Source organism: Aplidium turbinatum, chromosome 11, assembly GCF_918807975.1.
Source record: "Aplidium turbinatum chromosome 11, kaAplTurb1.1, whole genome shotgun sequence".
Taxonomy (NCBI): domain Eukaryota; kingdom Metazoa; phylum Chordata; class Ascidiacea; order Aplousobranchia; family Polyclinidae; genus Aplidium; species Aplidium turbinatum.
The window spans coordinates 5,815,328-5,839,217 of NC_137482.1; the positions used below are offsets into that span (position 1 = coordinate 5,815,328).

At 38.9% G+C, this 23,890-nt stretch overlaps 1 protein-coding gene across 1 annotated transcript; it reads left to right on the forward strand.

The window, feature by feature from the left end:
- Positions 1–23,204, forward strand: LOC145779730 (uncharacterized). The gene is made up of 14 exons (XM_082591367.1): positions 1–130; positions 2,521–2,649; positions 2,908–3,027; positions 6,765–6,896; positions 7,391–7,522; positions 8,764–8,883; positions 9,672–9,803; positions 10,107–10,226; positions 11,108–11,350; positions 11,563–11,694; positions 20,597–20,716; positions 20,942–21,073; positions 21,714–21,833; positions 22,508–23,204. The coding sequence occupies exons 1-14, from the start codon at positions 37–39 to the stop codon at positions 22,627–22,629; spliced, it is 1,848 nt and encodes a 615-aa protein (XP_082447493.1). The 5' UTR covers positions 1–36; the 3' UTR covers positions 22,630–23,204.
- The last annotated feature ends 686 nt before the right edge of the window (positions 23,205–23,890 follow it).

Consider the following 23,890-nt stretch of genomic DNA (forward strand, 5'->3'; position numbering starts at 1 on the left):
CATGTGCTTCAGCAGTGACTAGTTCAAAGTTTTACGATGTTTTGCGGATACTTAAGACTTACACTTTTAAGCTTGGCATTTACTTGCATTGCTTGTACACCAAGGAATAGCAATTTACTTCAATCTGAAGGTAAGACAGTACAAACTGTAGCATATAGACTGGCAAAAGCGAGGATGAAAGAAAATGTATGAATAGTCTACAACTTAAATAAAGACTTTTTTGATAAAGTGTGCACCTAATCGTCATTTGCAAAGTCACTATATAGTTCTAAAAGATATTATTTGGTTAACATTCTACTTAAAAATCATTTAACTTACACCTGCACATCATAGGCTATGCTACGATTTAAAAGCCTACTGCTAAACCAGAGTTCTTTGCATGGACTAAATATTTCTTTTGTGTTTAACATGATTTGTGTAACTTAGATTATTTAAGCAATGGGACAAACTAATGATTTAATAAAATTACATGCCATTCTTCGCAGCTGAATGTCTAAAATCTACCTTTCTAGAATGTCCCAACCAAGGGCTTGTCCAAATATTACATCAGACATTGTCTTTCTTTTCGTCACCCCCCTTATCCCTACCCAATGAGATGCCATTACAGCGTTTGTCTCATAAAACTTTTATGAAGCTAAATCTAACTTTCAAAACAAATTTTCACAACATTATGTTGTTGTTTTAAATTCACGTCAGTCGATTTTGACGTAGATTGAACGCCGCAGATCATGAGTTGGAAAGAAAGAAAAACATGATTTGCAGGCTAGGACATATCCCTCCGCGTTACGAAGCGCAGTAGGCTACTGATTTGAGACACTGATGTGAAGTGGTAGTCAATTTAAACAACACTCAACAGTCTCAACACTATTTCTTATTGTAGCGTAGCTGTTACCTTTATCCCTATCTGTAGCGACACGGGGCTTTTTGAGGACCCCCCACTCTAGTGGTAAAAAATTTCACAGAAGGAAATATGCTTGAAATGTGAAATTGCTTAACTTTTAGTTTTTATTCTTTGCGTATTTTCTAAACCTAAACTGGTCATTTTTCTACCTTCCTGCCCTTCACAATAAGCATTTTGTCTCAGGTGGCTAGACATTTTCGTGCAATGCTAGATATATATAATTTAATGTTAGTGCAATATAAATGTTAGTGCAATTACTTTGGAATGCAAAAACGCCCAAAAATGCCTTATAGGCTATTGATGAGAAAAAGTAATTTTTTGTTTAGTTTAGCATTACTCTATGTTATATTTCAAACATTTCAATTTTGAAGCTATTTTTGGGAATTTAGAATAAAAACCGACTTTCTGACGTTTTTTGATCTCAAACAATTTATTTCAATAAATTTGTTGGGTAAAAATTTAATTCATACATGCACAATACACATGGCTATTATCTTGTAAAATATTTTGGCTCTGTGATTCCCGTTATTACCGATTAATTGGCACGGGGCTAAGATAGCCGTGACGTGCTTTCCGCGTACGAAAACAGCTTGTATTAAGATAGGGTTATTGATGATTATATCTTAGCTAAAATATTGGAAAATAAATTTTCTATTTGCTGTTTTTGGTTATAATCTAAAGCTGATTTTTCATAATTATAACACTTTTCGATTGGGTAGTTTCAAAAAATTAATTGCCTAAGACTTTCCAAAACGTAATCAATCTTCAAGTGGTTTTTCATGAAAAGTAACCTCAAAACCAGTTTTGTTGTGTAACCTACTGTAGGAAAGTTTCTTTCAGGAGGAGAGAAAGGTTCAAAAGGAGCAATGAACAAACAAGAAAGATTGGTTTGTGCTTAACCGCTGCATAAACACGAAAGGTTGTCTGCCAGTTTTTATGGAGCCAAATGACAACCTAGTATTTGGCGGTTTTGTGAATAAAATCCGCGGTTTTACTAAAATTGTCGAGCAGCACTGATGCTAAGTACAGATAGAATAATTGAAAAAAAGTTTTGATGTCGCCTTCACCCAAGTGTCCGGTATAAGAATTCTTACATGTCCATGATGTAAAGTTTTTTAAACCATCTTGACGTACATGGTCCCTGTAGGCCAGGGGTGAGCAACGTGCGGCCCGAGGGCCGCATACGGCCCATTTCTATTTTTTGTGCGGCCCTTCATCTTCTTCCAGCTATTTTTCCCCAAATAAGGCTATCGTATTTAAATTAAGGCTATTTTTATCTCGATTCACCCAATTTCGAAGCTTAAGAAGTGATATGGCCTTCTTTTTACTCCCCTGTACCTGTGAAATAAGTTTTGCGCCTGAAGAAATCCAGTTTGAATTGAATTCACTGCAGGAGGATGACATTCTTGTACAAAATTTCAATAAGATAAACTCCATTGCTGAAAGTATGAATTAGAATTAGTGTTTATTTGATGTGCGGCCCTTCTGTAAGCATCATTTTCCTAACTGGCCCTTGTGTTAAAAACGTCGCCTACCCTTGCTGTAAGCTATAATAGACAATCGGCAGCATCTTTCAAGAAACATACCATCGACGCAATCTTATTATAAATTATTTCCAGAAAATACCCTGTCATGCGATGGAAGATGCTTTGAGAGCTATAACTCCAACAAAACTTGTCAGTGCGACAGTTTGTGCCGAAGGTATGGAAACTGCTGTGATGGATTCATTCCAACCTGTGCCAATGAAAGTAAGTTTTTCTTTGGAACCTAATAAGTAAAAGCATTTGAACCAAAAGTGTGTCGAAACTATTTTTAAACAAGTGGGTTTGTTTCAACACAAAATAGTTTATTAATTTTATTTTGATTTAAAATTTATTTCGGTTTCAATTTCAGGGGAGAACCTATGTCCATAGATTAACATTTAATTTTGTAAATTTAATATGAAGTTCTGTTGTTTCAAATCTGAATCAAAGTTTGTTAAAATTACCTAAAATAATTCCCCACAGGTTCCTGCATGAACCGATGTGAAGAAAGACTTGACAACACCTTGCCTTGCCAATGCAACGTCGCTTGTCTTCGGTATGGCGATTGCTGTGTTGATTTCAAAGCTTTTTGCCCGGAGATAGGTGAGTAATGCAAGATATTGACAAGCGTGACCATTCAAGATCACATTTCATGTAAACAAAACTCATCAGAAACTCATCAAGATAAAGGATTTTTTTTTCACGTAGTGTAGTCCGGTATTGCTTTTAGTTTGCGCTTCTGCATCTATGGGTGTAATGGCAGATTGGCAGATGCATCATAAATCTTAGGTAGGCTACTGGAAGTCATTGGAGTTTTTTCTTCAAATTTTGTTTATTACGTAAACACAAGACCCAAAGCGATACATAATCGCACTCGTGGTGATTGTGTAAGGCGTCGTCTTTCATATTCATTGAAATAGTTTTATCTCCACATTAAAGCCATCACTCTGCTTTTATCGGACAAAGAAAAACACATATAACGTTGTTTTTTTTTTTACCGAATGTTTTTGTAATGTTTTTTGTTTCAATAACTGTTTGGATTATTATGACAAAATCAGGCCACGTTGAGTTGATTCATCATAAACTGTTGACAAAATAATAAAATTATCTTCTGAAAGACGTAACAACAGGTTAAAAACATAAGACCGCTATCTAATTCACCAAATGTGGAAGTGGACTTTTTACTTGGTGTGCGTCATAGGTCAAGTTAGCACGTTATAAGAAAAATCGTTTTACTTAAATTCCTGTAGAGATAATGAATAAAAATGTTTTCTTGAAATGTGCCGATTTAGCCTAATACGTAAATCAACCAGTCACGTGACTCGACCGGGCACGATCTGTAAGCACTTAGAAATTTGCAAAACAATTCATTCGCTGTTTAACCTATCATGTGCACAGTTAGATTCCTCTGTTTGTCCTTTTATAATCGTGGCAGTGCTTCACTGGAACAATAACTTTTCTTAAACATAAAAGTACTACAGGCCTGATATCTTTTACAGTATATCAAAACGAAATCATTCAATGACCATCAAATAACTTTCAGTCAATCCATGTGCTTTAATTAAGCGGAAGTAACTAGCATACTGTAGTGCGAGGCCAAGGCATTAGTTAATAAGCTAACTCAACTAGAAAAAAACACTGGGAGCACCACGATTTGTTTAAAGCAATATCACATCAAGGGAAATAAGAAACATAATCCACAGCTTGTCTCATGAAAACGGATCTTAAGGGGAGTCTGGAAAGTGTAGATCCTGCTTCACTAAATTGGAGCAAACTTGAAAAAATATTTATTTCTTGGAGATTAAAGGAGTGCCTTTAAAAAACTTTAAGTGAGTGAAATAATCAAGCACCCGTCTCAGTCTTCTATCAAGCTTACTTTCAATCTTGTTGCAAAGGCTAGCCTACTGTTTTATTTTCTTATGCCGCCTTCTTACAAGTTCAAAAGAAAGTAAAGATTCGCATTTCTTGATTGCTTTCAATACTTTTAATGTTTGATTGTAATATGGACCATCTTGAGTCTGATGCAAATAAATAAATAAAAAAGTAGACTGGTTATTATCAATGTACAGCGGTAGACTCCGAACTGTGAAGGCGTATTTGTTTCAATGGTACAACTTCAAATACTACGTTTTCTATTTGTTATTGAATTTATCATATGTTCATATTTTGTTGATCATGGCACAAGGTACGGTATGTTTTTAAAAAGGAAATAGACTAACACAACAAGCTGTTCTGTAATTCTTCATGATTATTGTGATTATTATCATTAAAGTTTCAAGAAATCTCAATAGTGTCTACTATAAATATATAGTAGTAGTACAAACAAATATATACTTTTTGACTAGCAAAAAAATATAGTAGCAGTGAAACTATAAGACACAATAGGCCATCCATAAGCTACATAGCTAGCTTACTATACCAGTTGAAGTTAAGCGATTTTAGCGTTTGTGCTACTATAATAGCCATTCAAAGCACATAGCCTACTGTCTGGAAAAGCTGAGTAACAGTTTGTCCCCATTTTATTTTCATTGCGTTGATTGTTTTTCTAAGAAAAAAGTGAGAAAATTTGTAATTGCGTTAATTGTTTCTCTAAGAAAATAATGTCAAATAATCTTAGCAGTCGAACTGTGTAGGACGTAGGTCTATCACAAATAACAGGGGAAATTAAGTAAAGGTCGGACTTCTTTGTTACAATGTTTGAACGATGGTGCTGATAGGCCAAAGGTTTTCAACCGGTGTTTCGAGGAACACTAGTGTATCGTGAAAGATCGTCAGGTGTTCCGCAGGAAAGTTGTTAGCTTGACTTGTGTTCCATGAAACACCAGTCGAAATGAAAATCACAAAAGCTTCGCCTTTTGTCTTTCTGAAATTCCTGTCAAAATATTGTATTTGTGCTCATCCAAACAGGCCCAGATATCGCACCGAGAAAAACTTTGAGGAAGTAAATAATCAAGCACCCGTAATCTTCTATCGTACCCATAGCCGTACGAGACCAAACCATTTTGGGGGGGCAGAACTTAAATTTGCCCAAATCTGCACGCTTTCATAAAAATTGCCCAAATATAATGTATGCGGTGCATGATAACAGTGAAAAACTAACATAACAAGATCACCAGCTAGCTAGAATTTCTTACCCAAGTAATCAAGATAGAACAACTGAATTCATCTTTGAATATAGCCTACCTTGCTTGCGCATTGCTCGATGCTTCTGCACTTTGGCATGGTTAGTAGGAGTAACATTTAGGAGTATTATATACTTCAGCAGTAGCATTTTAAATGTTGGTGAAATTAACATGACACAGTTGCACCTACAATCTAAATATTTATTTTTTATTTTGGGGCGCAACTGCATCATTTTAATTTGGGTAGTTTTATAAAAGTAAACAAGCTAAGCAACACCACAACATTAACATTACATTTAACAGGTACAGTATAACATTTTTTCGTTACATGTTGTGGTGTTGCTTAGCTATGTCCGTGTATGGTTGAAAAAGTACTGTAACCTCTCCATCCGAATTGTTTTATAAAAGTATTCACCAGATTTATATAAATTCATATTTTGTAGTTGCCCAAATCAAGATGATGCATTTATAGATACTGATAGGCCTATGAAAAAAATTAAAGACTTTGTAAAGTTTGATGCCGAGGCAACTGCCATCATGCCAATTTGGGCAGTTTTATAAAGAGACTATGATCAGATAATTTCATATTTTTTAGTTGCCCAAATCTAAACGATACAGTTATGTAAATGGGAAAAATTAATGAATTTGTTCATTTTGGGGAAACTGCCTCACGCTAATTTGGGCAGTTGCATAAACAGACTAATCAGATAACGTCATGTTTTCAGCTGCCCAAATCAACACGATGCATTTGTGAAAATTAATAAAATTAGCTATATAGCAAATTTTGTGTTTTGATTTGGGCAGATTCATAAAAGTATTAGAGACATATTTGGGTGGCTGCCCAAATTGGCATGATGCAGTTGGTTAAATGCATTTCGTACTACAGTTTGATCACCATACAGTAGCCTACATCAATACGGGTGTGCCAAATGAAAATTTTGTGGCATATTTCTTGTGCAAATAAGAGGCTGTACCGTACTTAGTTTGATAGGTAAAAGATATTAATTTGTAGTTTTTCTTAATTCATGCAATTTTGAAGCTTTTCATATAGCAATTTTTGCCCTAATAATTGCAAGATTTTGCCCGAATTCGCGACGTTTTGAAACAACAGGAGAGGCAGCTGCCCCCCCTGCCCCCCTGGCTCGTACGGCTATGATCGTACCGATATAATTGTTTGTTTCATAGTGCATATATCTATGACTAGCTTTTTACTTTCAGCAAATCAAACTCTGTCGTGCCAGAACAGATGCCAGGAAAGTTACAACCGAAACAAAGCGTGCCAATGCAATGACAGATGCTTGGAATACGGAAATTGTTGCGATGATTTTGCTGAACAGTGCCCCGCTTTGGGTAAACATAGGAGTGAAGCTGCGTAGCCGTAGGCTATGTCTATAGCCTACACCAGGGCTTCCCAACCCTTTACGAGGTCGTACAACAAATTTTAAAAGCTGCAAATAACGATTTTAAAACTTAAAAGGGATGGCAAATCAAACATTTTGGAAGCCCCAGCCTATACAACAAAAAATTTCACTTATTCATATTTTGCTTTGTAGTTGTGTCAGAAAATACAATGTAGCCTAACTACTGTATATTATTCTTAACTGGTTTTGTACAAATCTTGCGAGCTAAAGTTTCCATAAAAGACCTTGCAACTTTCATGAACTTTGCTTGAGGCATTAAAGAAAATGAAAGCCTTAGTCTACAATTTACGGAAACATTTTACCTGAAATCAATGTAGCTTATGAGTTGCTTAAGAATTGTTTTATTTAGTCAGAACTGAGTTTTGTTCCAGCAGCGTTTTTTAGTTATTTTGAATTTTCTAACTATTTATCTATCATCTTCAGCTGCCTTGTCTGTATCTTGTGATGGAAGATGTGGTGAAGCATATAACTCAACTAATTTATGCCACTGCAACAGCTTATGTAAAAATTATGGAAACTGCTGTGAAGATTTTACACCACTGTGCATCGAAGAAGGTAGACTAGCATGCTAGTTTTACGGTATAACATGTTTATGACCGGTAATTTTCTAAAAACCGTAAGCCTAATGGAGTAGCCTATGTGTAGCTTACCTTTGTTCAGCTTGTGAAAGCAAAGTTTTAAAGTGGTCAATGAATTATGTAGCTTAAAGTGTTTATGTTTCAAAAAAGAAGAGTTTATGAAAAACATTAAGCGCAACAAATTGTTTTCTAAATCTTTTTTATTACTTCATGGTAGTGTTTTTACAACAATACCATAGAAAAAAAAAAGATTGTAAAACTCAATCCGTTTGAATTTCGCACTGTGCATCGAAGAAGGTAGACTAACATGCTAGTTTTACGGTATAACATGTTCATGATTGACAATTTTCTAAAAACCGTAAGCCTAGTGGAGTAGCCTATGCGTCGCTTACCGTTGTTCAGCTTGTGAAATCAAAGTTTAAAAATGGTTTGTGAATTATGTAAACATAACGGTTGTGAGTTTATGTTTCAAATGAGGAGAGTTTATGAAAAACATTAAACGCAACAAATTATTTTCTAAATCCTTTTTATTACTTTATGGTAGTGTTTTTACAGCAATACCATAGAAAAAAAAAGATTGTAAAACTTACTCCGTTTGAATTTCGCAACCGACCCCCCTACCTCCCCTTTGCTGTGTGCTGACACTGTTGTACTGCATGACACTGTTTTATAATCTTGTTCCGCTTCTTATAAGTTTAAAAAAAAGAATATATTCAACTATTTTATTATAGCTTTCAAGTTATACTGGCCATCAATCTACAGTAGTAGATTCTAAATTGTGACGTCGCATTGGTTCAGTGACGTAACTAGAAAGAAAATTTCAGGGGGGCAAACGCAACTGTTGGGGGAAACATCGTTTCGCATAAATTACAATGGCATAAAAACGTCGTAAGTAAATAGTATTGAAAAATATTTTTGGGGGCAAGATAACACTTTGAGAGGGCGACTGCTCCCCGTGGCTACGTCCCTGTGTTAGTTGCAATGGTTCAGCTTCAATCACTTCGTTTTCTATTTGTTGTTGATATTTTCTGAACCGGAATGTTTATATTTTGTTGATCATGGCAAGGTAGGCTATTAATGTTCTAAAAAAAGGAAATAGATTAGCACAACAAGATGTCCTTCATTTCTTCATGATCGTTGTGATGTATGATAACACCGTAGGCTACCGTATTACATTACATTACAATTACAAAAATATATATTTATCCCAACTTGCAGACTCTTGCTCAAACCGCTGCGGTGAGAGATTTAATAGCAGTGCACTGTGCCATTGCAACAGCGCCTGTGTTCGGTATGGTGATTGCTGTGAAGACTTTAATGAGGAATGCTTTTCTTTAGGTGAGCATTAAAGTATCAACGAATTTCTATAAGTGTCAACTATAAATACCTACTGTAAAGTAAACGATATCACACCAAATCAGAACAATCAATTTATTGATATATAAAGCTTTCGCCACACAAGTGTGGCTTCTTCAGTATAGTCGTATTCAAATAGAATTTTGAATTTTGTTTCTGTTCTAGAATTTCTTTCCATTTGAATAAGACTATACTGAAAAAGTGGTTTATGCTGAACAGTGTCCTGCTTTCGGGAAATATAGGAGTGAAGCTACGTATGTCTATGGCCTATACAACCAACACCAGGGCTTCCCAAACTAGGAGTCGTGACCCTTTACGAGGTCGCACAACAAATTTTAGGAGCTGCAAATAACAATTTTAGAACTAAACAGGGTGGCAACGCAAAAATTTTTGGAAGCCCTAGCCTACACAACAAAACATTTCAGTCATTTATATTTTGCTTTATTTGTAGTTGTGCCAGCAAATACAATTTAATTAACGCGATGTACGTTATTGCAAAATCTAATACGTAACGTAACTATATAATTCTTAACTGGTTTTGTACAAATCTTGCAAGCTAAAGTTTCCATAAAAGACCTTGCGGCCTCTCATGAAATTTGCTTGAGGCATTAAAAAAAATTGAAGTCAGCAATTTACGGAAACATTTTACCTGAAATCAATGTAGCTTATGAGTTGCTTAAGAATTGCCTTATTTGGTCAGAACTGAGTTTTGTTCCAGCAGCGTTTTTTGGTTATTTTGAATTTTCTAACTATTTATCTTTCATCTTCAGCTGCCTTGTCTGTATCTTGTGATGGAAGATGTGGCGAAGCATATAACTCAACTAATTTATGCCACTGCAACAGCTTATGTAAAAATTATGGAAACTGCTGTGAAGATTTTACACCACTGTGCATCGAAGAAGGTAGACTAGAATGCTAGTTTTACGGAATAACATGTTTATGACTGCCGACTGGCAATTTTCTAAAAACCGTAAGCCTAGTGGTGCAGCCTATGTGTAGCTTACCGTTGTGCAGCTTGTGAAATCAAAGTGTAAAAGTGGTTTATGAATTATGTCAACATAACGGTTGTTATGTTTATGTTTGAAAAGAAAAGAATTTATTAAAAAAATAAACTCTGCAAAAAATTGTAAAACCAACTCCGTTTAAATTTCACACAATTTAAAACCGGCAGTTTGAAGAAAAAAAATATTTATTTTAACTTGCAGACTCTTGCTCAAACCGCTGCGGTGAGAGATTTAATAGCAGTGCACTGTGCCATTGCAACAGCGCCTGTGTTCGGTATGGTGATTGCTGTGAAGACTTTAATGAGGAATGCTTTTCTTTAGGTGAGCATTAAAGTATCAACGAATTTCTATAAGTGCCAACTATAAATATACAGTAGATATACAAACAAGACAGTTGAGAAAATAATTTGGGCTGATACCAATAATGAGCATCTTACGGGTCCTAAATCAAGTCACTTGAAAAACGTACATTATCCAAAGAATATAAGTTACGACATTTATTCAAGTTTGCAGGCCACTTAGAAAACTTATGCGCCCCCAAAGTCATCATGGACCCGAGTTTAAAAGTAACTCCTGGGCTTTCCTGCCAACGCTACAAGTAGGCTGGTAAAAGGCAGAGCCCCAAGGGTGGTAAAAGGCAGAGCCCCTCGACCCTTGAAGTGGCGAAGAACAAGGTTCAAACGAAGAAGAAGAAGAAGTAGGCTATTAGTAGATAGGCCTAGTAGATAGGCCACCTACAAGTAGATAAGCCTATACGCTTTTTAATTAGCAAAACATACAGTAGCACTAAAACTATTATAAAACACAGTAGGCTATGTATAAGCATCTGGTATAAGTCACGAAGCTGCTAGCCGGTGGAAGTTCAACGACTTTAACGATTGTGTTATAGCCTACCGTACGTAACTTTTCATAATAGTCCTTCAAAGAACAAACTATATGCAAAAGCTTCGTAACATTTTATCCCCATATTATTTTAATTGCGCTAATTGTGTTTCTAAGAAAATAAGTGAGAAAATGTTAGCATTCGAATTGTGTACAGTAGATCTATCACAAATAACAGATGAGGTTAGGCATGGCACCTAAAGATAGGTGGCCATGCCTAACCTCATCTCCAGGCGGCCATGGGTTAGGCAAAGGTCGGACATCTTTGTCAAAATGTTTGAGCGATGCTGGCTGTATGGACAATGTAATCTTTTGTTTAGCAACGATTTCAACATCTTGTGAGGAAAGATGTTCAGAAGACTTCAATCCTTCTGATTTGTGCCATTGTGACGATGATTGCATGTTTCATGGCAACTGCTGCAACGATTACATCTCTCAGTGTGCTTCCTGCTCCGATAGATGCGGAGAGCCTTACAACAGCAGCTTGACGTGCCAATGCAACAGCGTGTGCTTGATGCATGAAGACTGTTGCAATGATTTTCAAGATTCTTGTCAAGAAATGAGTACGAAAGCTTGTAATTTTGAAAGTTATTTCGAGTTTCTAGTAGTTTTTTGTGTGTGATATCATGTAGCCTATGATATGAACAAATCAGGCCTTTTTACAAGTGAAATCCTACTTTGATAAGAAAACAACCGATTTGTTTGCTTGGACTGACGTCATCAACTCTAAAATGCTTGCAGCAAAAAGCTAATTACTTTTTTCTCGTGTTTTTAGCATCTTTGTCTGGATCGTGTCTTGGGAGATGCTTACAAGATTATAGTTCGTCGGACAGTTGCCACTGCGACGCTCAATGCCAGGAGTACGGAAATTGCTGTTATGATTACATGAACTTCTGTGCTTTGGAAGGTAGAAGTACTTTGTTAAATGTCAACAGACGTTTTGAAATACTTACCTGTTTTTTTGTTTTGTTTTTTTATTTAACTCAAAGTCTAGTAGCCTAACGCAATCAGATTTAACATATTTACCTCACGTTTATATCTAACTCACACAGAAAAAAACACATGAAAACAACTTTTATATCAAACGTTTTCGACATCACATGTCCTTTTCAGGAATAACAATTATACAGCAATTTTATTTGACTAGCTGTTTTACTTATTTTATTCTACTATTTCGTTATTCTGCATTGTGTTTTTATGATAGGCTACTGGTCACAGCGGTAAACCATAATTCTTCGTGGGAAAATTGTAACATAAAGTTCCCGGATCCGTTTGTCTGTACGTAATGACCGAAAAATAAACACACCTTCGAAACGTCTATTCAAAGTGTATTCCAGTAAAATTAGCCCGCGGCTATCGAAATGGGGTTGCAACTCCTTGCACCTCTAAAACTGTCACTACGATACAGATTACTTGGATAAAAGACGGAGAATTTGTCCAGCTAGCAAGCACCAAATAAACCAGTTAAATGTGCGACCGACTTCCAACAAACAACTTCGAGAATGAATCAGAAAAATTTGTGATAACTCAAAGGCACGCCAGCAGTAGCGCGACGCAACATTTCATGTTTAAACCGGTCTCAAACTGAAACAGGTTTAAACCGGTCTGACACGAGTCTTACGGACGATGGTGCAATTTTGGCTCATGTTTTAGGAATTTCCATGACGTAATATTCAGTAGACCCGAACGGTTTCTACATGACGTTTGACCAGGCGAACAACCGTCTGTAACATAGCGGCCCCTAGTTATGACAGTCTGACATGGCATAACTAAAAAAGAATTGACGACAATTGTGAGCCAATGAATAAAAACACATGATACACAAATTGTTTGAATCACTCACGTTTAAGTTAATACGCAAATACAAAGGGCATGCAAAGAATGAACAGCAATAAGAATAAACACGACGATACATGAAATTGGTACCATAGGTAGTAGGTACACGCAAAAAATGACGCTATATACCATGGTTGCGATAATAACCGACTGTTCTGGGCTCAGACAAGTGTCGGCCACCGCAGACAAAACCAGGCTCAAACCCTAACACTTAGGTGTTCTTTACGGGGGCGAGGCACGAAATATCCCTCAACACATAGTCTACTTTCACTTTCCCCGTACTCTCATCATAGTTGCAGACGGCAACTTTAGCTCTACGAACCACAGGCTTCCCTTTCCTAATTTGTGGAACTACCTCATGCACCCTCCCAAGTTGATACTTCCCACGTTTACCAATGTCCTGGAGAGAACCTACCACTACAAGTTGACCAGGCTCCAAATTCTCGGCCATTTTTAACCATTTTTTCCGGCCCTGAAGACCTGGCAAGTAAAAATTGATCCATTTACTCCAAAACTGATGAGAAAGTGACAAATTGAACCGATAATCCCTTCTTAATTGGTCACGATCATGTGGTTGCCCAACAGCACAGTATGGGTCTAAGTATGGGGTCAAAAGTGAGGCAGGGGTGATGACAGTAAAATCCCTAGGGTCGTCACTCAAAGGTACCAAAGGGCGTTCGTTCACGATCCGAACGGCACTGCCTGTGTACGTAAGCAGTTCAATAAAACTGGGCTTACGTATTGAAGAGTCCAAAATGCGAAAAAATGCGATTTTAAATTGTTTAACCATTGCCTCCCAGGCGCCACCTTGCGCCGGAGCATACGGAGGTATAAATTCCCAGTTTATCTCTCTCTGTCTCAGGGCGTTGTGAAATTCAGCTGATCCTATCAACTCGGGTAACTTCTTAGATGCTGCCTGAAAGGTACTTCCATTGTCGGAATAGATAGCATTAACCTGCCCACGTAAATCTGTAAACCTTGTAAAGGCAAGTAAAAAATCACTCAGCGACAATGACGTAACCAGCTCAACATGAATAGCGCGAGATGCCATACATGTGAACAAGAGTCCCCAAGCTTTTTTGTGACTTCTACCTTCAATGAAAGTTAAAGGTCCAAGATAGTCTAAGCCGCAATCAAAAAAGGGTTTCCTATGCGCAGTTGTGCGAGACAAAGGTAAATCAGACATGAGCTGCCTTATAGGTCGAGCTTTCTCAATCGCGCATACACCACAGTCATTAAGATACCTCTTCACGGAGGCATTACCATTAGCGATCCAAAACTTCTGTCGCGTAGACAACAAAGTGTGCTGTACTCCACAGTGCGCATTTCCATTATGATGCGACAGTACAACAAGCCTAGTGAAGGGGTGCTTCGAAGGCAAAACAATCGGATGCTTTGCTTCAAGAGAGATCTCGGGAGAATTACTTAAGCGCCCTTCAATGCGGATTACACCAGCGTCATCTACACAAGGTCTGTACTTTTTAAGTGAACGTAATTCTTTCAACCGTTCCTTCTCACGTTGCGAAGCGCCAACACTACCTCGCTTTATCACTTCCTCAAGGGCATCCGGCGATCGTTTGGTCATTAAATGTACCACATCGCCATACACGCTCTTCTGAACAAACTTCACAGCCAACTCTGAAGCACTGTTAAGATAAGATGCATCCAGTTTTGGCTTCACAAAGCTACGCTTTCTCGTTTTACAGCACAAAAATTCAACAAAAGCAACCAAATAAGCGATTCTCTTTTTCATAACATACAAAGAAGGTGCGGCCTCGATCAATCTGTGAAGACCACCCTGTCCAACGTCAAGCGACTCCTCTTCGTCACGAAGATATAGGCTATGGACAGGTACTGGAGTGGCATTTTCTACAGATGGAATTTCCTCACACTGGTAGAGAAGACTAGAACCATTTAACCACAACTCTCGAAATTCTTTCTTTGTAATAAGATTTGGCCTTGTGCCAACATCAGCTGGGTTCATATCGGTAGGGCAAAAACGCCAATCCTGGGCTCCAGACAACAATAAAATATGCTCAACTCGACGCGTAATAAACTTATTCAAACGTAAATCAGGGTTTTTAACCCACTGCAACACAGTACGAGAATCACACCAAAAATACTTAAGGCAGTCTGGCATCTTCAATGCCTCGTAGGCCTGCTTCACGAGTCTGGCTGTATTCAAAGCGGCAACAAGCTCTTTCCTAGCTATCGGCCAAGAAAACTGATTTTTTACAACAATGGTAGATTTACCCAGAACGAAAGACACACTCGGAACTCCGTTAACCAGTCTACGTAAGTAAACAACAGAAGAGAAAGCTTGATTCGAAGCATCACTAAACCCATGCAATTGATATGAAACAATATCATCCGGACTGCACACACCAGAGTTTGCAAAATACCATCTCGGTAACGAAAAATCCTTAAGCAGGTCCAAAGAGCGAAGCCACGACTCCCACTCTTTAACAAAGCTATCAGGGACCTCGGTGTCCCAATCAAACTTGTCTATCGCCAATTGCTGAAGTATAAGGCGTGCTTTTAGAAAAAATGGCGCTCCAAAGCCTAGCGGATCAAAATTTTGTCCAAGCTGACTGAGCATACTTCGGCGCGTGTGTTTAGCTAAGGGCTAGGAACATGCGATACGCATCTCGTCAGACTCGGTTTGCCACACACAACCCAATGTCTTCGCTGATGGCAAAGTCATATTTTCAGTCTGAAAGTCAATGTCACGAATCAAAGGTGAAAGCATCTCATTATCCAAATTTGACAAGACAATCATAGCCTCCTTGTTAGCACTCCACTTACCAAGTTTAAACCCACGGCTATCAAACAAAGCAATTGATTCATGAGTGATTTGCTGAGCTTCCTCTAAGCTATCAGCCGAAAATATAAAATCATCCATGTACATATTATTTGCAATATTGCAGAGAGTCAATTCACCAGCACTGCTGGGATTCTGCTCGATCATTTTCTTTATAGCCAAGCAAGCGATATACGGGCTACTCTTTATTCCCCAAGGGTGTACACAAAAACGAAATGGTACCATCCTACCATTTTCAAGGTCATCATCTTCAAACCACAATATACGAAACAAATCCCTTTGCGACTCAGGTAACTTTATTTGAAAGAAGCATTTAGTCACATCAGCCATGAGACCAAATCTACCAAGCCGAAATCTAGCCAAGACATCTACCAGAGGGTTTAACAAGTCAGGACCCGAAAACATTACATCATTAACACAAGTTCCTCGAAATTCAGACTTGCCATCGTAAACAATGCGCTTTTTTAATTGTGACGTAACAAAGTATGGTAAATACCATTCAAATCCCTTGACATTTCCTGCTTCACCAGTACGCTCAATATAGCCATTTGATTTAAGATCTTTCATCGTGTCAGTAAGGAAATCACGAAGTTCAGGTTGTTTTAAAGCTTTCTTTCTTAAAGCAGCAGCTCTATCTGACGCCAACACAAAATTGTTAGGTAGATCAATATCTTCCTTCAACGGAACAGGTATCTCAAATCGACCATCTTTCAACTCAATATTCGGTTCGACAAGTTCTCTAGCCAAATTATCATTGCGAGACAATTCACAGGTTTCATTTTGCAACGTCAAATCCTGAATGACTTTATTCAGGTCTGCTATTTCCATATCGCGAGACTCAATTTTACGCTGAAAGCCAGAGATTACATCCGACTCTGAAGACGTCTGCACTCTGCACACTTTAGCAACGCTTTCATCTAAGGGTGACTTACCACCACAAGCCAACCAACCGAGAGGAGTGAGCAAAGCATGTGGTTCACTACGATTTTCACCAACACGCTCTTTTTTTGCACACATCAAATAAGCGTTGTCGTTGCCAATCAGTACATCTACAGTACTACAATCATTCAAATGAAACATATTCACGTCATGAAAATGACGGAAACCATTTAAATCTTGTTTATGCGGTAAAGTTTTAACATCGTCAGCCCAAGCTGGGTTAACCACCGAAGTTATATCACAAAACAGTTCATCTGTCTCTAACGACTGGATGTTGAGTTTGACAAGGTCAGCACAAGTAGCTTTCTGACCAGCCAGGGTATCCATTTTAAACGACGCTTTATTGTACGGTTTAAGATCAAGTTCACACACCAAATCACTCGAAACAAACGTCAACTGCGAACCAGGATCATGCTGACAATACACCAACTTCGATTTGCCAGTCATTGGATTCAAAACACGAGCAGCAGTAACGCGGTTAAAGGCTGCTTTAACATTTCCAATCTTAACATTACGCACAGGGACTCTGGCACGAGCATCATCTTTACCGACCGAATCCAGAGAATCACGTGACGTCACATAAAAATCATGCAGAAGAAAATAGTGTTTCCTATCGTTGTTAGGCCCACACTTACGACAGTTGTTTGCATGAACGCAATCCCTAACCATATGCTGGCGCAAACAATTCAAGCATTTGCCAGCTTTCACAATGACATCTCTCCGATCTTTAGGTGTCAAGCGCAAAAATTCTTTACAATTAGACAAAAAATGATATTCAACTTGACCACGTGACGAACAACAAATGCATGCCGGTAGGTTTTTACGTCTGGCTTCACCACCGCGCGGTGCGCCAACAACAGTCGAGTACTGCGAACTCCCTGACATCACATCATCGTGGGGTTTTACGGACGTCTGCCTAACCGGACATGAAGGCAATTTTCCTTTGCCAAACTTTTTAAATTGCTGCGACTCACCAGAATCGCCCATTAGCATAATGCTAAAATCAGTCGACTTACGCGTTTCCTCCCGTACTATAAATTCAAACAAACTCTGAAAGGTAGGCTCATCAGTGCCACCATACTGATCACCTAAAAAGTCAAGATAACGCTGCTTAGCGTCAAACGGGAGTCGCTTAGCCAAATCCAAAACAAAACGTCCTTCTAATTTATCACGCTGACCATAAGCTTGCGCATAAAGCAAACACTGCGATAATTCATCTTTAAACTCTTTCAGATCACTGGAAGAGGTCGAAGTCAATTTGCTACCATAGCGATACTTTCTAATTTCTGGTTCTGCGAAAAGACCTCCACGAACCCCAAAACGCTGGGACAAGCGAGCTAACGACATTTCTATCCTGTCTTCCTCTGACAAGCCAGGGGTGTCAGAAACCAAATTAGCAATCGTTTGCGCAGCTGTCCTAACACAAGCTGCTTGTAACAAAGTCAAACGAGTCCCCTTAAAGGGCGAAGCTGCCATTAAGGCCGTAACACGATTTTTAAAGAAGATAAATGGCATATTATTACCATCGTAACCAATCAAGGCCGCCTTATCGAAAAACGTCCTACTATTTTGGTATTCAAAAAAGCAATCCTGCTGTTGAGAACTCGATTTAGCGGGAGAAGACAAGCTATATCTCTTAAGGGCCTGAGTGGGCTCAGTCACATGCACAGCCCGATCACGATCCTCACACACGTTAAAATCAGGAGACGCGATACGCCTCTCACAACCACCCAAATTACGTGTAGCTGGGCGATCAAAACCTAGCGGCGCAGAAAACTGTGAAGGGGGCAAACCATTACTAATGGCGGCCCCGTGACCTGTACGCTCTGGGGGAGGAGTTCGGTTGTAATTCGCAGGCCTTGGCTCTACAGCATTCGGAAGACCCTTAGCCGCGGCCCCGAGACCTCCTGAAACAGCTGGAAAACGTGTGGATTGCCCTGGTCCACTCACAGGTTGAACGGGCGTTTGGAAAAGGTTATGTAAATTAAACTGCGATTGATGTTCATTTCTGGAATGCCTAGAAGAGCCCTTCTTAGAGCTACGCCGAGAGCCCACCTCTGATCGATATTCAGCTAAAATTACCTCTTTACGTTGTTCGGCCCTCAACTGAGCGTCTTTGAGTGCGAACTCAGCAGCTCTCGCGGCAGCCTCAGTTCGTATGGCCTCAGCTCTCGCGGCAGCCTCAGCAGCTCTCGCTTCGGCCTCAGCTCTCGCGGCAGCCTCAGCTCGAATGGCCTCAGCTCTCGCGGCAGCCTCAGCAGCTCTCGCTTCGGCCTCAGCTCTCGCGGCAGCCTCAGCTCGAATGGCCTCAGCTTGTATCTGGAGCTCCTCTCGTCTTAGCTGCAGGTTAATTTGTGCCACTATCCGAGACGAAGTCCTAGACATCCCAGTGCTTACATTTGAGGCGCTATCCTCAGGATGTATGTCAGCATCCAACATATCTGAGAACTCAATTTCTTTTTGTTCAAAGTTATTTTTTAACGAGTTAAATTCGGGATCTACCCTATCACGAAGTTCTGCCAAGATTGCAGAGTTAAAGATTTTAGTCAAAAGAGCATGGAAATGCCGTAATTCCTCTTCTAAAGTAGATAACTTAGATCTAAAAATTAACAGTTCCTGCTTATCACTCAAAGAACCTAGGGCTACAGAAAGTTTCCCAATTTGAGTCAAAATATCCCGTCTAAGATGCCGGGCCTCTCGAACTGACTTAGCCTCATCGTTATTGGGTCCCTCCCCAGAATGGCCTGCCCGACCGCAAAGAACATCATCAGGCTTAAACTCAGTCGAGTCTACGGCGGTCGAGTCCTTGTCGCCACCGAGTGTAGACATATTAAATGTTGGGGCTAAATTTAACAATTAAAAAAATTAAGTTACACAAACACACAAAATTATTAGGCTACAGTAGTTATAAAAAACTTAACTGCAAAGACCGTAAAAATACAAAAAAGAATTTAAATGCACGATACCGTAGCTGTACGGGTATGAAGTCCTAAAGTCCACAAAACTTGCTTGGATTCTTCCACTTGAATCTACAAGCACAGATGGATTGTCTTTTAATCTTCTTTCTTGCCAATGAATGTCAAAGTTATTTTTCTTCTGTACCAAACTGAGAAGAAATGTCTTTACTTTTCTTTGCTTCTGTAAGAGTGTAGACTACCAACCAACAAATCTTCTTTTATTATTTCTTGTACTTCTAAGTAGTTCTTCTGCACTAGCTGACAACAAACACGTCGTTTATTTTTTTTGCTTTAATTTCTTCTTGACCTACCAACTGACAAGAACTCGTCTTTTATTTTTTATGGTCACAGCGGTAAACCATAATTCTTCGTGGGAAAATTGTAACATAAAGTTCCCGGATCCGTTTGTCTGTACGTAATGACCGAAAAATAAACACACCTTCGAAACGTCTATTCAAAGTGTATTCCAGTAAAATTAGCCCGCGGCTATCGAAATGGGGTTGCAACTCCTTGCACCTCTAAAACTGTCACTACGATACAGATTACTTGGATAAAAGACGGAGAATTTGTCCAGCTAGCAAGCACCAAATAAACCAGTTAAATGTGCGACCGACTTCCAACAAACAACTTCGAGAATGAATCAGAAAAATTTGTGATAACTCAAAGGCACGCCAGCAGTAGCGCGACGCAACATTTCATGTTTAAACCGGTCTCAAACTGAAACAGGTTTAAACCGGTCTGACACGAGTCTTACGGACGATGGTGCAATTTTGGCTCATGTTTTAGGAATTTCCATGACGTAATATTCAGTAGACCCGAACGGTTTCTACATGACGTTTGACCAGGCGAACAACCGTCTGTAACAGCTACAAATCACTGTGGGATGGCGCAACGGATAAGTCGTTGGCTTTCCAATTATGCGAACCTGGTTCGACACTCGGCAAGCTGGTTGTTGACAAACACGCTCACCTCTACCCAGGGTGTAATAAATTGGGTGGACATAGTTGCTGAAGGAAAGGAATCCGATAGAAAGGAACGGACCACCCTACTCTCATTAGAGTCATTAGTGCCAAAGGCTTAGTGTGATGAGAACCTTATCTTCTCATTCCCCAAAGCTCAGTAACTGAGTGTGGGACTTTACAACTAGCTACAAGAGAAACTCTCTACAGAAGCTGTAACAGCTTTCATAAATTTAAGGAAAAGTTGTCCAGTTACAAGTTTGTTAAGATATCATCGAAAGTAATTCTTTTGTTCAGATTCTTGTATGAATCGATGCCAGGAGCAATATCAGGACAATCTTTCGTGCCATTGTGATGGCTCGTGTCTCAAGCATCAAAACTGTTGCGCTGATTTCTTTCAAGCGTGTCCTGTTTTGGGTAAGGTTCCAAGGAGTTCCTAGGTTCAGAAAAAAATAAAACAAACAAAAGAAAGCAAACAAATGATAACTTTGAAGACGTGTTAAAAAAGCCTACTTTAAGCAGTTGATAGCAATTTGAACATCGTGATATCGTACAATTCAGTAAAATTTCTTTAAACAAGCCCCTATTACGCAGTGGCTATAGACTATAGCCTACTGTAGAATAAAATTTCTTTGTTTTTAGGCCAGCAAGTCTTGTCTTGCGAAGGACGATGCTCAGATGCCTATGACCCAAATGATGTCTGCCATTGTGACGAAAGATGTAAAATGTTTGGGAATTGCTGTGAAGATTTAGATGAGCTTTGTATTGTAGAAGGTAAAAAGTAAACCTTTTGCCTAGTGTGATTAGCTGAAACTGCCACTGAACTAGCTAACAAAGCCCGGTGGAAGAACTGCCATGCCTTCAACTGTAGGCTACTGTTTTCAACTTTTAATTTGCTGCAAAAATTTTTGAATCCCGCCCTGATCCTACTTTTATGCGATGTCCGCTCCGTTAGCTCAGTGGTTACACGCCCAACTCAAAATCACGCGGCGCTGGTTCGGCTCTCGGGGTATGCGCTTGAGCAACGCATTTCAGGACTGCTCCCCCACCTAGTGAATGAAATAATCTCCCCGCAACAACAGTCGGAAAAACTTCACTCTGCCAATCTCGGTAACCAGCCCTGGGTCAAGAGCCCCTAGAAATAGGCCTATGTGAAACTACCAGGAATAACCTATCAAGGCTTTGTCTGTCTGAAGATAAAGATTCAAAACCAACCAATCCAAATCAAGATCCTGTCCTGATTCTACAATTTTTTTATGATCCTGCAGGATCCACAACTCATAACGATCTCTGACAAACACCTGTGGTTAAAATCCCATCAAATTTGTTTAGACTGTGTAGACTGATCTTTCACAAAGAATCAACCAGCCGGTCACACTCTAGCTTTTAAAAAAACAGTTCTTTTCTATTGCAGATTCGTGTTCAAGCCGATGTGGAGAGCCGTACCATAGCAATGACACCTGTCATTGCAACAAAGCATGTGTGAGGCATTCCGATTGTTGCGGTGACTATACGGAAGTTTGTGAACCAATTAGTAAGTAGCTCGCCCTATATGCTAAAGGCGACAGTGGAATTAAATTGGCTATAATTTACGCCAAATTTAATCTTTAATCGTTATTCTACGAATTCAGGATTCGAATTTCTAGAGCTTATGTTCGAATTCAAAATATATTTGCATGTTGATGGGGCTGTAAAGATGATATTTTGGGCCAAGGCCCAAAAAGCAAGAAGATATCCAGGTCTCAAAAACAGCAAAATGAGATATTTAATAACAAATCTCAACGGAAGGAGAAACACTAGTAGCCTAAAGGAGGATTAAGAAATAAATAATGAAATTAATTATGAAATTAGTGAGGAAAGAGGTGATTTACCATCAAAAAGCAAGGATTGAAACAAGACAATGAAATAAATGGGATTTAAATGCATTACCGTAGGTCTATCGCAAAAGAATAAGCCTACGAGTTAATTTATTGAAAATCCTGGGCTCCCTGAAAAGGTTTCGAAAATCATCTCAGCATAAGGTGTGCGTACTGCGTAAGCTATGTTTTCCTATGAACCCTATAGCATGAGTAGGCTAAGTTTTCCTATGAACCCTTGTCAAAGCTACTGCATGTTGAGTTTAGTGACTTTAATATGATATTTAGGAAAAAGTTTAGGAGATCTAGGCTATTAACATAAATTTTTATGTGGTGTATTTTTTATGCGCAGCTACTTGCGAATTTCGATGCAACGAACTGGTCAAGCCATCCAATGCCAAATGTCACTGCGACGACACTTGCAGACAAAACGGGAACTGCTGTGACGACTATCAAGATTTTTGCATTCGATAAAATGTAGTATAATGTGGTTGATAAAATGTAGTAGCCTAGTAGGCTATTATGCTGTTATTTTGCTGACATGCTTAGGCCTAAGGTATGTTACCTATCAATTCCTTTAAATGAAACCTGAATCTTTGTGAAAAATTTTATTTGCCAAAGCGACTACTCATAGGCTCACTCTTTTTTTCCAAATGATTAACGTCAGCGAGTCTATGTAGCCTACCCATGATTATGATTTCACATACGTTGTAAAATTTTCAACTCTTCATTGAGTTGGGCTAAATTATGGCTTAGGCTATAACCTAGCTCGGCCCCTATAGGCCTACCTACCGTTTCAAGGCAAGCTTCTACTGGGTTAACAGCCATAAGTCTAACCTAAGACACTATGTAAATTGACCATTCGTAACATTTCAATGAAGCCGAATTTCAGAAAGACTGAGATCCGACCTAATGTTCAACCTTCATGCTTTCAGTTTTGATTTTCTATATGCATAGGCCAAGCCTACGCTTGTCATGTATTTTACTGTGCATGTGTAGTCGTTATACAGGAAACGTAAATCTGAAATAAACTTCTAAACATGCCCGGACATTGTAAGATACGTTAGAATAGATTATGTTGCATTGTAAGATCTTTTTTCTTTGCTACTGTACAAACAAAATTGCAGGAAATTTAGCCTATTATGCAGCATTTAGTTGGGCCAATCCTTTCACACAAAATCGTATCCGAATCTTTATCTACAACCGACAGTTTTCCTAGACCTACATTAGCCAGAAGTACCAATTAAGCTAAAAAACACCTACTGTCAAGGCCTACGGCACCACAACTAGTCTAGAGCGGAATTGAGCCTCTGAAACTGATTATTGTTGACAGATAGCAGACGCTACAGCGGAGGTAAAAGCTTTTTTTTTCGTGTATTTTGCTTGCAATGTTGGTGTCACTCTTGTCGGTACCAGCGTGGCTCGATATTTACCGCAATAGCCGAATGATTTCTGTATTAGTTTTTCACGTATTGTTTCCATAAGAAATCTCAAAAACGATTCTTTTTTACTTTTTAGGCTATTGGAAAGCAGCGGGTAGCGAGAGTGCGACTGAAAGCAATGTAGCGCCTCTCCACTACATTGAAACAAAAGTAGCGCAGCTACTGCAGCCGCTACTCCAACAAAAATGTAGCAGCGCTACCACTGCCAAAAAAGCACAGTACTGTCCAGTCTTTCCGGTACCGCGGTGAAGATTTTTCTCCGCTAGAAAAGACGTTTTGTAGTCAAATCGGGC

Bases quoted from the DNA above. Each gene is read 5' to 3' on its own strand.
- LOC145779730 (XM_082591367.1), top strand. From the start codon at position 37: ATGTTTTGCGGATACTTAAGACTTACACTTTTAAGCTTGGCATTTACT. The intron at 6,897-7,390 runs GTAAACATAGGA...TATCATCTTCAG, and splicing joins TGAACAGTGCCCCGCTTTGG to CTGCCTTGTCTGTATCTTGT. The intron at 10,227-11,107 runs GTGAGCATTAAA...TCTTTTGTTTAG, and splicing joins TGAGGAATGCTTTTCTTTAG to CAACGATTTCAACATCTTGT.